Below are 14,173 nucleotides of genomic sequence, written 5' to 3' on the forward strand. Positions count from 1 at the left end.
GCTTTTACCATTATACTCTGATATACTGTCAACATTACCATTGGACCAAAATGGTTATAGTCTAGTATTTTGATGACAAAATCCGTGGTCTTAACCACAGAAATTGGAACATTGGTTTATCGCTCCATTTAACAGCCATCCAGATCGATGTTTCAGTAACCTAATAGTTAGCAAGATTCAAGTCCTAGCTCACCATCGGTTCACCTTTGCTTTAGAAGAAAAGTTCATGATCACTTTCTATTGTAGGGAGAACTTTATCATCTTGAAGAAGATACCCTATTAAGCCCTAATCAAAACATGCTCAAAAATACTATTTTGGTCTGTTGCACTGAAATTTGAGTACAAATGCAAATAATTTGTCTGTGAAAACATCAATAATTAGTATGCTGCAGTGGCTTTTTTCTAATATGTTGAACGATGATCAGTGACCATGCCAGGAATTCCACAAAGCAAATAGTTTAGTATGAACTCTAATACTGCACCAATATATTTGGTGTAAAATAGCTTGAGTTGCTTATGTTATCAGGAGATGAAAGCTGATTGGATTATCAAAGTAGATTTTACTTTCTGTAATATGGTAGAGAGTTTTATTCTCATGTAAACTAAATAATATTTATTTTTCTGATGTTAGTCTGGCCCTGTAAATAAAATATATCATATATAATTTAAAATTATCAAGTGAGTATTAAGTAACAGTTGCCCCATCCTTCAGAGCTGCACAGAGCAGTCTGCCACCTTCCCTCTGAAACTTTGAGAGAAAACAGTGTTCAGACCCCCTTAACAAATTCTCTGTGTGATACAGCACAGGAACTATCTGGATTACTACACAGCATCTGCCATAAACTTTAATGGAATAATATTCACAACACATCCCTTGGCTTAATGACAATTATTCTTTGGTGCTGACTAGAAGTATGTGCAGTTGAAAGGTTCAAAGCTCAAGATCTTACAGCTTCACAGATGTAACCACCTTTGCAGAGGGCAATGCTGGCTAAGTTAAATACAATACAGAGGTGGGCGAGAAAGGTGCAGTGAGGCTCTGCGATGGTTTCTGCTGCTGCGCAGCATTGCACTGATAGAGCATTTCTTTGTAGAGGCTTACAGCAGTGGCTCAGTGTATATTCCAGTTCCTGGTGCCCAAAGGCTGAAGTTGGAGTTTCCTGCTGTCACTCAGTCCTAGAAAAGCCCTGGGTGACATCCAGCTGCAGTAAATAGCTTAGGTAAAAGAAACCTTTTCCCCTGGTGAAGTCCAGACATTTTGCCCAGCTTCCCACACAGTGAAGTTTCCTTACTTGTTCGAAAAAATAATATAAAAGTATTTGGGAATTGTCAGGAGGGAGGGACAGAGTATGGAGGTGAGGTATCATTTACTCTTACAAATTCAAAAGTAGCAAAGTGTGCACATGTATTTAGATACGAGGGCATTTAATATACTGGGGAGAAAAGGTGGAAAAAGAGAAAAAGAGTGGAAGCTAAGCATAATTGCAAGCTGAGAATGGTGGATTGAAAACAAGAAAAGGTTTGTCATAATACTTACAATCACTCGAAATGTTTATTTTTCTTCAATTTTCCTTTTTAGTTTTCATCTTTTTAAGTCTAGTATCTTAAACATGTTTTGATTGTAAACCTTTGAGTTTACATTCTTTATTCAGTATTTAATTTTGAGCTGTTGTACTTTTGTACCCCTCTAACATTTCGCAAAACATTTTTATTGGCGTTTTTTGTAAATGAACAGTGCATTCTGTATACATATTTATACAGGATAGCACAACATATGCAGCAATCGAAAATCAAATATACTATGCAAGTCATGTGCAAATGAGTGATATGGTGCCCTCTGAGTGTAACCCATTGATATTTGTGACTGAGCAAGAGTTGGGGTAATATGAGCTGAGGGTATGCAAAAGGCTGTCCTCTAGGGCCGAGATAGATTGAGTACAACTTCCAAGGTGGGCTAAAGGGAAATATTGAACAGATAAGAACAAACTGGACTGGAGGACAGGAAGGAGTGGTCTAAGACACAAATAAGTTGCACATAAAATCCATAGGTAAAGAACTTGTCACTTTGAGTGTCTGCAAGGCAGTGCAAGATAGGTGGTTGGAATACAGTTGATTCTCTAAAAAACACCCAGGAATTCCTGGGATTGTAGATAGTACTACATTGGGTGCAGGGGGATTAAGTAGATAATGCCTCGTCACTGGGCGTATTGGTAATATCAGAGCAGAGTGTGTCCCAGTCTCTAGCTATTGGACGCTTACAAATCCTTGGGTGTTTGCACAAAGATTTGTTTTTTTTTAAATCAGGAGACAGAAATATCAGAAATCAAATATCGTGGCACACAAATATTGTGATGCTCAAATATCATTGACAAGAATATTGTTTTTGATGTAAGTAATATCGTTGTAAATAATATCGATGTTTTAATATCGTTTTCAGTAATATAGTAGTTAAAAAATGTGTTTTATTATTTTAATGTGTTTTAGTTGATGTATTAATTTTATGTGTTACTATTGTTTATCTAAATGTTATCACCTGGTTTTAAAATGAAGCTTATCATTTTAAATGATTTATAATGTTGTATTGGTTTTTAAGAATAATTTAATAGCTTTGTGGTGGGTTGTTGGATTTGTATGGGAAGTTAATTAGGTAATAAATAATTAAGAATTTTTAAAAACATTTTATTGAATTATATGATTGATATTTATTGTTTAATTTATGTAATACTGATTTATCTTTGTTATGTTATTTGTGGGCCATTAGGTTTGTAGGGGTATAGGGTGGTAAGTTAATTAAGTGATAATTATTTAACAATTCATTATTGCCAGGCCACTCCCCTGTTGATTAACTGTTAATATTTAATTAATTAATTTTGAATTATGTAATTTATGGAATCCTTATATATTTTACTTATATTTTAGTTGGGCTGCTAGATGAGTAGGGGTGTAGGGGGGCAGTTAAGTTAGTCATATTTATTTAGTAATTTATTAATAATCATTAATAATTTAATTGATTTTTGATTATATAAAATATGGAGTACTGATTTATTTTAGATATATTATTGCTACCTAATTTTAGGTTTCTAGGTATATAGGGTGAGAAGTCAATTAAGTAATAATTAATTACCTTTCAATTTTCATTTGTAAATACATTTTTGATTGAATTTTCAAATGTGTACATTGTGGAATACCTATTTAATTTAATTTTATTGTAGTTGTTGGATGCTATGTTTGTAGAGGTCTAGAGTGGGAAGGTAATTAAGAAATTATTAATTATTTATTGTTAATTATTTTATATATTTTTAATATGTAAGTTATGGAATAATTATATTTTTTAGGTATACTTTTAATGTGAGATGCTAGGGCAGAAGGGGTACAGGTTGAGGAGTTAATTTATTCATAATTGAATAAACAATTGTGTTAATTGGTCATTCTTTTATTGAATAGTAATTATGTAAATAGATCTATTTTTTTAATGCATACATATAGGGGGTGATTACAATGTAGAGCAGAAGTCTTGCAAACTAGACCGACCGAACTCCGGGCGGCGGTTCCGCCCGCCTCATTCGGAAGCAACCTTACACTGTTTGCTTGCATTCCGACATTTCCCTCTGGGAGCATGCATTACGGCCATATACCGGCCATAATACATACTCCCATAGGGAAATGAGAGGTGTTGTTTATCCCTGCACCCCATTGCTGGCACCTCAAGGTGCCTGTCACAGGGTGCAGGGTTCAACAGGGGTGCACCCCAACTGGAAGCTGCAGACACAAGGGGGCCCTGCTGGTGCCCGTAACACACCTTTCGACATGGTTTCCATGTCTGACAGGCCGGGAAACCATGCATGCCCAAACCTTTGGGATTACGAGCCAGTTCCGAATGAGCCGTTGGAAGCCAGCTGGAATGACCAGTCGGTTTCAATTCTGAGCGGTTTATACATAATAAGACGGTCGGAATTGAAACCGACGATGGGAGTGGCAAAGCCTCCGCCCTCCATCGTAATAGACCCAATAGTTTTTTTTAGGTGATTTTCTTTTTATTAAGAGTTTAATATTTTGTCTACATTCCTGGGGTTACTCATAATGTAATGTGTTTGAAGTATTTTCCTACTCTTGCTTAGACTGCGGTAGAAATAGTAAAATTAACCTCTTTCCAGTTCAATACTTTCATTACTGTTGCACTGTTTGGAGTGGAAATAGTACATTTTACCCCTCCGAAATCCAACTCTTTCCCTACTGTTGTGCAGACCGGAGTGGGAATAGTAAATGTCACTCCTCCAAAGTCCATCGCTTTCCCTACTGTTGCTTAGACTGAATAGGAATAGTAAATGTCACCCAATCGAAGTGCAACACTTTCCCTATTATTGGGGTGACTGGAGTAGGAATAGTAAATCTAACTCGGGACTCGGAGAAAAATAAGAGGGGTCCTTGGACCCTGATGAATACCAGCCTATAGCTCTTTGGACTGGCGTGAGAATCTGAGTGAGGCCAGTGGACTGGACATTTCCCCAGATACTGGCATGCTTTCTCCCTGTACCGAGGCTACGGAGGAGGGAGCTTCATTTGCTATGGTGATGGGGACGGCAGCTGAGGTCCTGAAGCAGAGTCAGGACTAATGTCTTGATGGAAGTCCTTCAACCGGGAGTGTCCACTTCCGAACCTCTTATCCCGTTCAATGAATCATTTACTGATGTGCTGTTTGAGATCTGGTCCAAGCCCAACACAAGGGCTCCTGTGAACAGGACAATTGCCTGCCACCACCGCCCCTCTCCAGGGAATCCCAAAATCCTTACAGAACACCCTATTCTTCAGAGCTTGATGGTCCAAACCTCCACTTCTCATATAAATTCTGGCACATTCCCAACCGCACCCCCAGTTCGGCAATCCAAGAGCCTGGACAATTTAGAAAAGAAGATGTTTTCTTCCCATAGCCTGGCTTTGCAGGTGGTGAACATTGCATGCTTTTTGGGCCGCTACTCCCACACCCTGTAGGATAAGGTTGCTCGGGTGCTGTCAACGGTCCCGGAGTAGGCCCAGGCCATGATTTCCCAGGATGTTGCACAGGAGGGATTCAGCTTAGTTTACCATTAGATGTGGACTAGACACCATCAACTCACTAGGTAGAGCAGTTTTGTCGCAAGTGGCTGGCTTTTCTGGGGATGACATCACTCATGGACATGCCCTTTGATGGCTCCGGTCTCTTCAGAAACAAGGCAATTCAGCACTGGAGCGCTTTAAGGATAGCAGGGCTACAGCCAAGTCCTTGGGCCTTTTCATGGCCCCTCGCCATCCTCAATCTGATTTTTGCTCCTTTTGTGTCAGTGGAAGGGCCGCATCCTTACCCGCCCAATCACCATGACGGCATGCAAGCTTAACAGCCTCTGTGTGGCCATGATCCTACTGGTCCCGTGGGTCGAGTAGCCAGCAAACGGGTCATTCCACCAACAGCTTCCACCCCCAGCAGCCTCAGCCTCCAAATTCTCTAAGTCTGCCTGTTTACGATCATGGGTACACAGTGGGCAGCAAGATTTGCCAATCACCTGCTGCACTTGTGGTCCGTAGCCTCTGACAGGTGGGTTTTGCAGATCGCCCAAAGGGGGCTACTTTTTCCCCTTCGAGAATACCCCTCCTTCCATGCTAAGTACTTACAACAGACTGACCGAGGACCACCTATCTCTTTGCTGCCAGAAAGTGACTGCTCTTTTGGCCACAGGAGCCACAGACACCCGAAGCAGATTGTGTTTTTTTATTCAAACTACTTTCTGGTGCCCAAGATCGACAGAGGCCTTTGTCCTATCCTAAATCTGCACTCTCTCAACTTCTTCCTCAAGAAGTAGAAGTTCAAAATGCTTACTCTTGCTCGGGTCCAATCTGTCCTGAGCCCAGGAGATTGGATGGCAGCGTTGGATTTGCAGGACGTCTATTTTCATATTCCCGGTTTGCCTGCCCACATGCATTACCTGCAGTTAATGGTGGGCCTAGAGCACTTTCTGTTCGCTGTGCTCCCATTTGGCCTTACCAACTCCCCTCGGGTGTTAACCAGGGTGATGGTGGTGGTTGCAGCACATGTGCAGAGATCAGGGATGCTAGTCTTCCCCTCTCTAGAGGACTGGCTGTTAAAGGCAGGCTCATCCCAGGCTGTCGTCTCCCACCTCCAGACTGCAGTGGACCGTCTGCATTCACTGGGGTTCACTATCAATGTGTCGAAGTCACACCTGACTCCCTTTCAGATGCTCCCATCCATCAGAGCTTTCTGGACATGGTGCAGTTTCAGGCCTATCCTCCCGAACGATGAGTCAAAGATATTCAGGCTATGATACTGATGTTTCAACCTCTATCCTGGATTTTGATGTAACAGACTCTGAGGCTGCTGGCCACATGGCCTCCTGCATACTGCTAGTGACACATGCCTGTTGACATATGAAGGCTCTGTAGTGGAACCTGAAGTTCCAGTGGGCCAAGCATCAGGGGAATCTCTCCAACATGGTCCAGATCTCGGAGAGAACTGTGAAAGATTTGCATTGGTGGTCCTGATTGGGTCATCGGCATGCCACTCTCCTTTCCCCAACCAGACATCACAGCAGTGACAGATGCATCACTCCTAGGATGGGACTTCCATCTGAGAGTGGTGGAAATCAGAAGACTCTGGCCTCCGATGTAATCTGGACTCCACATCAGCCTCTTGGAACTCCAAGCAATCTGATTGCCATTGAAAGCGTTTCTACCCTCCTTTCAGGGAAGGCTGGGGCAGGTGTTCACCACTGCCACGTAGTACTATTAAAAACAAGGTGGTGTTGGGTCGTACACCCTTTGTCTAGAGGCCCTGAGTATCTGAACATGGTTGGAACAGCAGGGCATATCCCTGGTGGTTCAACATCTGGTGGGTTCTCTGAATGCCATAGTGGACAAACTCAGCTGAAGATGCCTCGTGGATCACAAATACCGTCTCCACCTTGAGGTGGGACAAGGTCTCTTTCAGCAGCAGGGAGAGCCTTAGTTAGATCTGTTCACTTCCGACGCAAACTCGCAATGTTAGCAGTTGTGCGTGCTGAAGTGTCAAAGGTGGCTCTCGCTCTTTTCATCTTGAGTGGAGCTTAGGCCTCATGTACACCTTTCTGGCCATACCCTTCTTGGCTAGAGTTCTCAAGAAGATCAGGAACAACCAGGCCCAAGTCATTCTTGTGGCTCCGGTTCGGACACAGAGAGTCTGGTATCCCGAGCTCTTGAGCATGGTCACCGGTCCTCTGATGAGGCTGCCCCTTCTGAAGGATCTTCTGTCACAGCAGCAGGGCAGGGTGCTCCACCAGAACCTGTCAATGCTCCTTCTTCTTGCATGGAGATTGAGCAGTGACAGTTATCAGTTATCCTCCCGAAGTCTGTAATGTTATCTTGGCAGCCAAGTGTCCCTTCAACAAGACAGTTTACACCTGCTGCTGGGGCAAATATGTGGCATTGTGTGCAGAGACACAGACTGACCCCCTTTCTGCTCCCCTTTCTCAGGTTATCCTGTTTGTTCTTGCTCTTGCTCAGCAGAGCTCCACTGTGGGCACTGCTAAGGGATATCGTCTGCTTTTCTACGTTTGCCTGATGGGTCCCTTTTCCTATTATTTAAACGTATTGTACATAGGTTTTTGAAAGGTTCGCAATGTATAGTTGCCCCTTCTTCCTTAATTATGCCTCAGTGGGACCTTAATCTGGTTCTGGTGTTCCTGATGTGCACTCCGTCTGAGGCCTTACATAACTTTGCTCTCAGGCGCCTTACCATAAAGACAGTCTTCCTGGTGGCCATTACATCTGCCTGGAGGGTCAGTGAGCTTCTGGCCTTATCATCCAAGCCTCCTTACCTGAACATCTACCCAGACAAACTGGCGCTTTGTATGAGAACTTCCTTTCTTCTGAAAGTAGTCACTCCATTTCACATAGGTCAAACCATTACTCTGCCTACTTTTTACGCAAGGAAAAGGCGCAACTTCGCCATCTGGACTCAAAAAGAGTATTGTCATTCTATCTTCTACCTTGACTGCAAACAGGAGTTCTGTGTGTACTACCAACTCTTCATAGGGTATGTCAGAGCAAAGAAAGGACAGGCTGTACAGAATAGGACCATCTCACAATAGATCGTACTCTGTATTAAAGTCTGCTATTCATTGGCTAAGAAGCAGCCCCCTAAGAGTTTGTGTGCTCATTCCACAAAAGCTAAAGATGCAGCCATTTTGTTAGCTCGTGGAGTTACAGTTTTGGATATCTGCCCGGCAGCAACATGGGCCTCCCTGCATACATTTACCAAACACTACTGTCTGAACAGTCAGGGCTGTAGTGATGGCCATTGTGCCTGTTGGGCCCTACAGGACCTCCTCTTGTTAAATTGGTCCTCAGATCCACATCTGGGGAGGTATTGCTTCAGTATCTATTCTAATTTAACTAGTCTGTGGCTAGAAGTCTCTATTAGATTAACAAGTTACTTACCTTCAGTAAAGCCTTATCTGGTAGAGACACTATCTAGTCACAGATTCCTTACCTACCCACCCATCCTCCACGCTATGCAAATCAATTTTGAGAAACAGGGCTTTCCTCTTTCAGGGCCCTAGTTTTCCATGCCAGCCATCAGTGTACTTCTTGGCTCCGCCCTCCTGACATGCAAAGCCATGAAAAGTAACTGACGTTACTGTGCCTAGGTGGCTTCTATATAGGCACTGCAAACGTAATTTCTTGTAAAGACGACGCCACGCAGAGCTGAACTATGCCACCTACCGGCTGCAGGGGCACTGCTCACTTAAAATTTCCGAATCTAATCTGACGCCTGGGAATAATTCTCAGGTAAGGAATCTGCGGCTAGATGGAGTCTCTACCAAATAAGGCATTACTGAATGTAAGTACCTTGTTCTTTGCCACCTCTGACGTCATGGGTTGCAAAGGCACAGTGAGCAAGCCTGGGGACACAGCAGCGACCCCTGGATGACGTCTAAGGTAACCATTAGCGGTATATCTCAAGCCTTCACGTAGGTAGAGGCACTTCGTCCAACCAGACCTAAACCCTGACTCTACCCTGCCATTTTAATGCCAGGACAGCGCTGGTAATTGCCCTTAATTGCAGAGGAGAATGGCGGAGTAGTGTCATATATTATATGTGTATCTCTTTATTCTGGAAATGACAGGCCAGGCCCAGAAGTCTTGTGTCTTCTCAGCTGTGAGCACCCTTAATTGCCGCTCCTACAGCCAAGGTGTAGGGATCGTAATGTATAAACTCCCAGCTATTTAGTGTACACATTTTGTAACCACTGAAAACTGATAAATGACTAACTTTGCTTTCATTTATAATTAATCTGAAAGCGTGCTGTTCATTCTTCATTTGTAATAAAGAACAGGGGCATCTGATTTTGCCTCAAACTTAAAATGACCTTGTCCAGTTTTAAACTGGTGAAAAATAATGTGTTCCTTTCCCAATTATGAGAAAAAGAAATGATAGTGCTTAAACAGTGTCATCCATTTTTTCAACGTAGAGGAAAAATCTTTATGTAATATGTATTCGAGCAGACCTTATTTACTCCAAACCATATTACACTAGAGTAGAGCAAAAGGTAATTTGTAGCATTTTAAAGGACTGTATACATTTTACGCTCTCTTGTAACCCATTTCAGTGAATCACTAACTCTCTTGTTGTCTCTTAAACTATCGCTTCCTCGCCCTGAATCTCAGATTCCTTTATTTTCTCACTCTTCTTTTAGCCCTCCCTCCCATTTTGTTCTATTTTGCCCCTCCCCATTATGCCCCATTTCTTTCAGTAGCTCTCTTTCTTCCTGTTTCTTCCTTTGGCCTGCCTCTAGTCTCGCCTGTTTCTCCTCTCTCCTCTCTATACCTTCCTTACACTTCGTACCCCCACCCCGGTTTCACTCCCTTTCTCTGTCTCTCTCTTTCTCTCCTTTTATCTCTATCAGTTATCTCTTTCAGTTTACTCTCTCTTCATCAATCGGAGCCTGTCTGTTTATAAATCTTGAGACATAAAACAGCACAAAGGTCTGTGTGTAACCTTCCCTTTCTCTGTGGATACAGGCATCGGAGGTGAAATACTTCAAGTCTTTCTTGCTCAAAATGAGAGTGAATCAGAAGATGATGAAGATGGAAAGGAATTGTTGAAGGAAGGTAATAGTTCATTTGGTATTTTTTGGAATGCAAGTAGAAACGTCCTATGCACATAATCTGTTATCTGCTAAAATCGGTTCTAAGAGTCATGCTAGGCCTAACCTATTGTAGTTTGTGATTAACAATTGGGACTAAGTTTCTATTAACCTTTGCTTTGAAATTAAACAGAAGAGGGGAAAAAGCAAGAAGCACCAGGGGCAGCAGTAAATAATGATATCATCTCCGATGAACCCCCATTAACAATCTGGGCAAGTACCAGCAAATCAGATGTCAGTAAATCAGATGTGACTTCATCTACATTAGCAGATATTCTCCTGACTATGAAGGAGGAAATAACTAACAGATTTACAGTTTCAGAAAATAATCAGGCTGAGATGGCGAGTCGATTCTTAACATCCGAAGCAAATCAGGCGGCAATTCAGGCCTCTTGCGAAGCGCTGGCCAAGAGACTAGATGAGGTCACTCTAAGAACAGAAGCTATGGAAAAGAAAATTCCGATGATAAGGGATTCGCTTCGATCTACGGAATTGGAAGTAGCGAAATTGTGTGTACAGAATCATCGAGAGTTAAAAGAGGATATTGAGCGCCTAGAAAAACACTCTCGGCGGAACAATATAAAACTGCTGAACGTCCCCGAGGCTCTTAAAGGAGCAGACCTAAAGGGGTATGTGATCTTGTTGTTGAAGGGAACTGTTCTAAAAGGAGCCGACGATGTGGATTTAGTTCGAGAAATCCAAAGGCTACATCGTGACCCCTTCCGAAGGAATCTGGCTAGACAGAAACCGAGAAAAATGTTGATTAATTTTTTGACTTACTCAGTGAAGGAACAGATCTTGTCTTTGGCCCTGAAGGAAAGGTCAACTGTATTCAATAGTTCCAACCCCTTCACCTTCCAAATTAGGTCCGATATTTCCCATGTAACAGCGACTAGACAGTGGGAGTTGGGGAAAAGGTTAGAAGAGTTGAATAGACTGGGGGCAAAGGCACAGTTAAAATTCCCTGCACACCTTTGGGTGATGTGGAATAATCATATGCATCTGATTAAGTCTGGAGAGGAGGCTGACGCTCTGATTGTGAAGATCAAGGAGGAGCAGGAAGTGAAGAGGTAGAGGGTTGGTATATTCTGCCTGAATAGCGATAAGTAATGGAAAAGAGAAGATAATCATTTTATATTTGTAGATTACATAGTATTTCTGAGTGACATATCCGCAGGAACATAGTCTTCTAAAATCTTGCATCCCGGGAGGGGTGGTAGAGCCAAATAGGCTTAGCCTATTGGAAGGGAGGGTGGAAGGGAGGGTTCCTCATGGGGTAGAGGGGTACAGGCACAGGGGTTCTGGGGAGGGGTTGGGGGGGACACTTGGGTGGGGAGCATTGGATAAAAACCCAAAAAATACTCTCATCTCACCTCAGTCAGGAACATAAGCTATATAGGCAACAGAAGAGATGGTGGTGGGCCAAGGATTAAGGGGTTGACAGACCATTTTTATCACTTGGAATGTAAATGGAATGAGGTGTCCCCGTAGGCAGAGATTAGTCCTTAAATATCTGGAATTGTCAAGCGCTCAAATCTGTCTACTGCAGGAGACCCATTTGAGCCTAACAGAAAGCCGACTAATTTTTTCCAAAGTCTATTGGATAAAATATTTCTCTGTGTCCCATCAGACCTCACACAGCAGAGGTGTAGCAATACTGGTGAAACAAGGCATTTCTTGCTCTATAAGGGGAATTCAAACCGACACATCTGGGAGATGGTTAGTGGTCAAAATGGCATTAAACAACACAGACATAACATGTGCTTCATTTTATGGCCCTAACGTTGATGACTCTTCTTATCTGCTCAAATTACAATCAATATTGACATTGGAGTCACCGCCTTATATTCTCGGTGGAGATTTCAATGTGCTATTGAATCCCATAAATGACAGGTCCAAATTGAGCCACTATATAGGGGCTCCTAAGATACGTCGAACTTTGCTAAATATGATCCACGACTTAGATTTGGCGGATGTTGGGAGAGCTAAGGAAGGTGCCCAACAGGGCTTTACATTCTACAGTAAGAAATTTGGACACTCTTCTAGGATTGACTATGTCTTTATAGACAGACAATCCCTTTCTGATATTAAGGAGATAGTTGTTAAGCTGAGTCACCTTTCAGATCATGCCCCCCTGCAGTTTGTTCTTCTGAGCAGAGGTCTGCAGGCACAGTCTAGATGGACGCTAAAGAGAGCCATGCTTCTTAACTCGGAAGTAATCAAATCCATCAAGTCCTTTTCTTTAGAATTTTTTCCACATAATATTGGGTCTTCAACCTCTGATGTTATCTGGGACGCCTATAAGGCCTGTTTAAGGGGAAGACTATATGGCATTATATGTGCAAAGAACAGGGCAGAGGCCAAGGTACTGAAGGATATTAAGGGAAGAATTAGTCAGCTAGAGCTGGATAGTATTGGCCTGAATAGTGAAAACTCGGAACGACTCTCGCAAATTCTACAGGAACTGGACGAGGCAAGACTGCAGTATAGAGGGAAACTGGATGCGAGATGCGAAGCTCAATGGGATTCCAGAAACATGGAAAACTTTGAGTACGGGGAGAAGGCAGGATCATTATTGGCTTGGAAAGCTAGAGTCGACCAAGCTAAGAACGATATTAAAGAAATAATCGTAAACAGCAACGGGAAAACATCGAGTAAAGTAGAGGACATGCAAACTTGCCTCCTCGATGTTTTCAGACCTATATAAAGAAAATATTGCTCCATCCTCTGAAACCGTACGCATATGGCTGAGCAATAAAATATTGCCAACATTGTCCGAGGAGGGCAGGAGTAGCTTAGATGCCCCTATCACTGTGGAGGAAATAGCAGAGCAGATAAAGAAATCGAAAAACAAAAAAGCTGCATGCCCGGATTTGCTTCCAAGTGAAGTTTATAAATATAAGAGCTGTCTCCTGTGTTGGGTACAATTTTTAATTCTGCTTATTCACCTGCAGGCAGAGTGCCCAATTCATGGAAAGAGGCAATAATTGTCTTGATTTTGAAGCCAGGTAAGGACCCTTTACGGGCGGACTCGTATCGGCCAATCTCCCTGCTCAATGCTGATTACAAGATCTTTATGGGCGTTCTAGCGGAGAGATCGGCTAAATTGGCACCTAAGTTGATCCATACAGACCAGAAGGGGTTTGTGGCCAGAAGGCATATTGAAGATCTGACCCACCTCTTAATTGGAAATATGGATCTAGCCATACAAAGATCGGAACCCTTGGCCGTAGTCGCATTGGACGTGGCCAAGGCGTTCGATAGAGTCTGTTGGGTGTACCTCTGGGCGGTCCTGGAGGCAATGGGGTTTGGCCCTGTATTCATTCAGACTTTACAGAACTGCTATAATGGTGCTTCTGCATGGATCCTCTTAAATGGCGTATTAACATCCAGCCTTAATATACAGCGAGGAACCAGTCAAGGGTGCCCTATTTCCCCGTTACTATTCAATATATATATTGAACCCTTGGCACAAGCCATTAGGCTAAACAAATCAATCGCCCCATTCCGGTCTGGGCCTTATAGTTCCAAATTGGCCCTCTACGTAGATGACCTGATTTTATATACAAGTGACCCAGACGTGGCGATTCCTCGGATTGAGGAGTTGTTGGCAGAATTCGGGTCTATATCAGGCTATGAGGCTAACAGTTTAAAAAGAGAGGTCATGTGTTGGAATTTGGATCAATGGAGGGGCACAGTAATTTCTGAGTTCAGATATTTGGGGATATGTATTGTGAAGGAATTGGACAAAATCCCCCACCTAAATCTAAATAGAGTGATCAGAGAAATAGACTGTCTGTTTAGTAGATGGAGGAATCTTCCATTAACCATCTATGGGAAAATTAACCTTGTGAAAATGGTCATTCTCCCCAAGTTTACTTATCTATTTTCCAATATACCTTTAACTTTTCCAAAAAAGATCATCAGTAAGGTGCAGAGCAAGATAGGAAGCTTTGTATGGGGGGACAAAGGGGTCCGTTTGACTTGGAAAAAGCTTAGAC

At 42.6% G+C, this 14,173-nt stretch overlaps 1 protein-coding gene across 1 annotated transcript in view; it reads left to right on the forward strand.

Annotated features, from left to right (window-relative positions):
* Window positions 1–14,173, forward strand: part of LOC147707531 (dynein axonemal heavy chain 5-like) — a 1,425,553-nt gene that overhangs the window by 959,625 nt on the left and 451,755 nt on the right. The window contains exon 70 of the mRNA XM_086925656.1: window positions 10,048–10,137. Within this exon, the coding sequence (XP_086781782.1) occupies window positions 10,048–10,137 (90 nt within the window). The remainder of the gene's footprint in view (window positions 1–10,047; window positions 10,138–14,173) is intronic.

Source organism: Lissotriton vulgaris, chromosome 6 (genome assembly GCF_964263255.1).
Source record: "Lissotriton vulgaris chromosome 6, aLisVul1.2, whole genome shotgun sequence".
NCBI classification, from domain to species: domain Eukaryota; kingdom Metazoa; phylum Chordata; class Amphibia; order Caudata; family Salamandridae; genus Lissotriton; species Lissotriton vulgaris.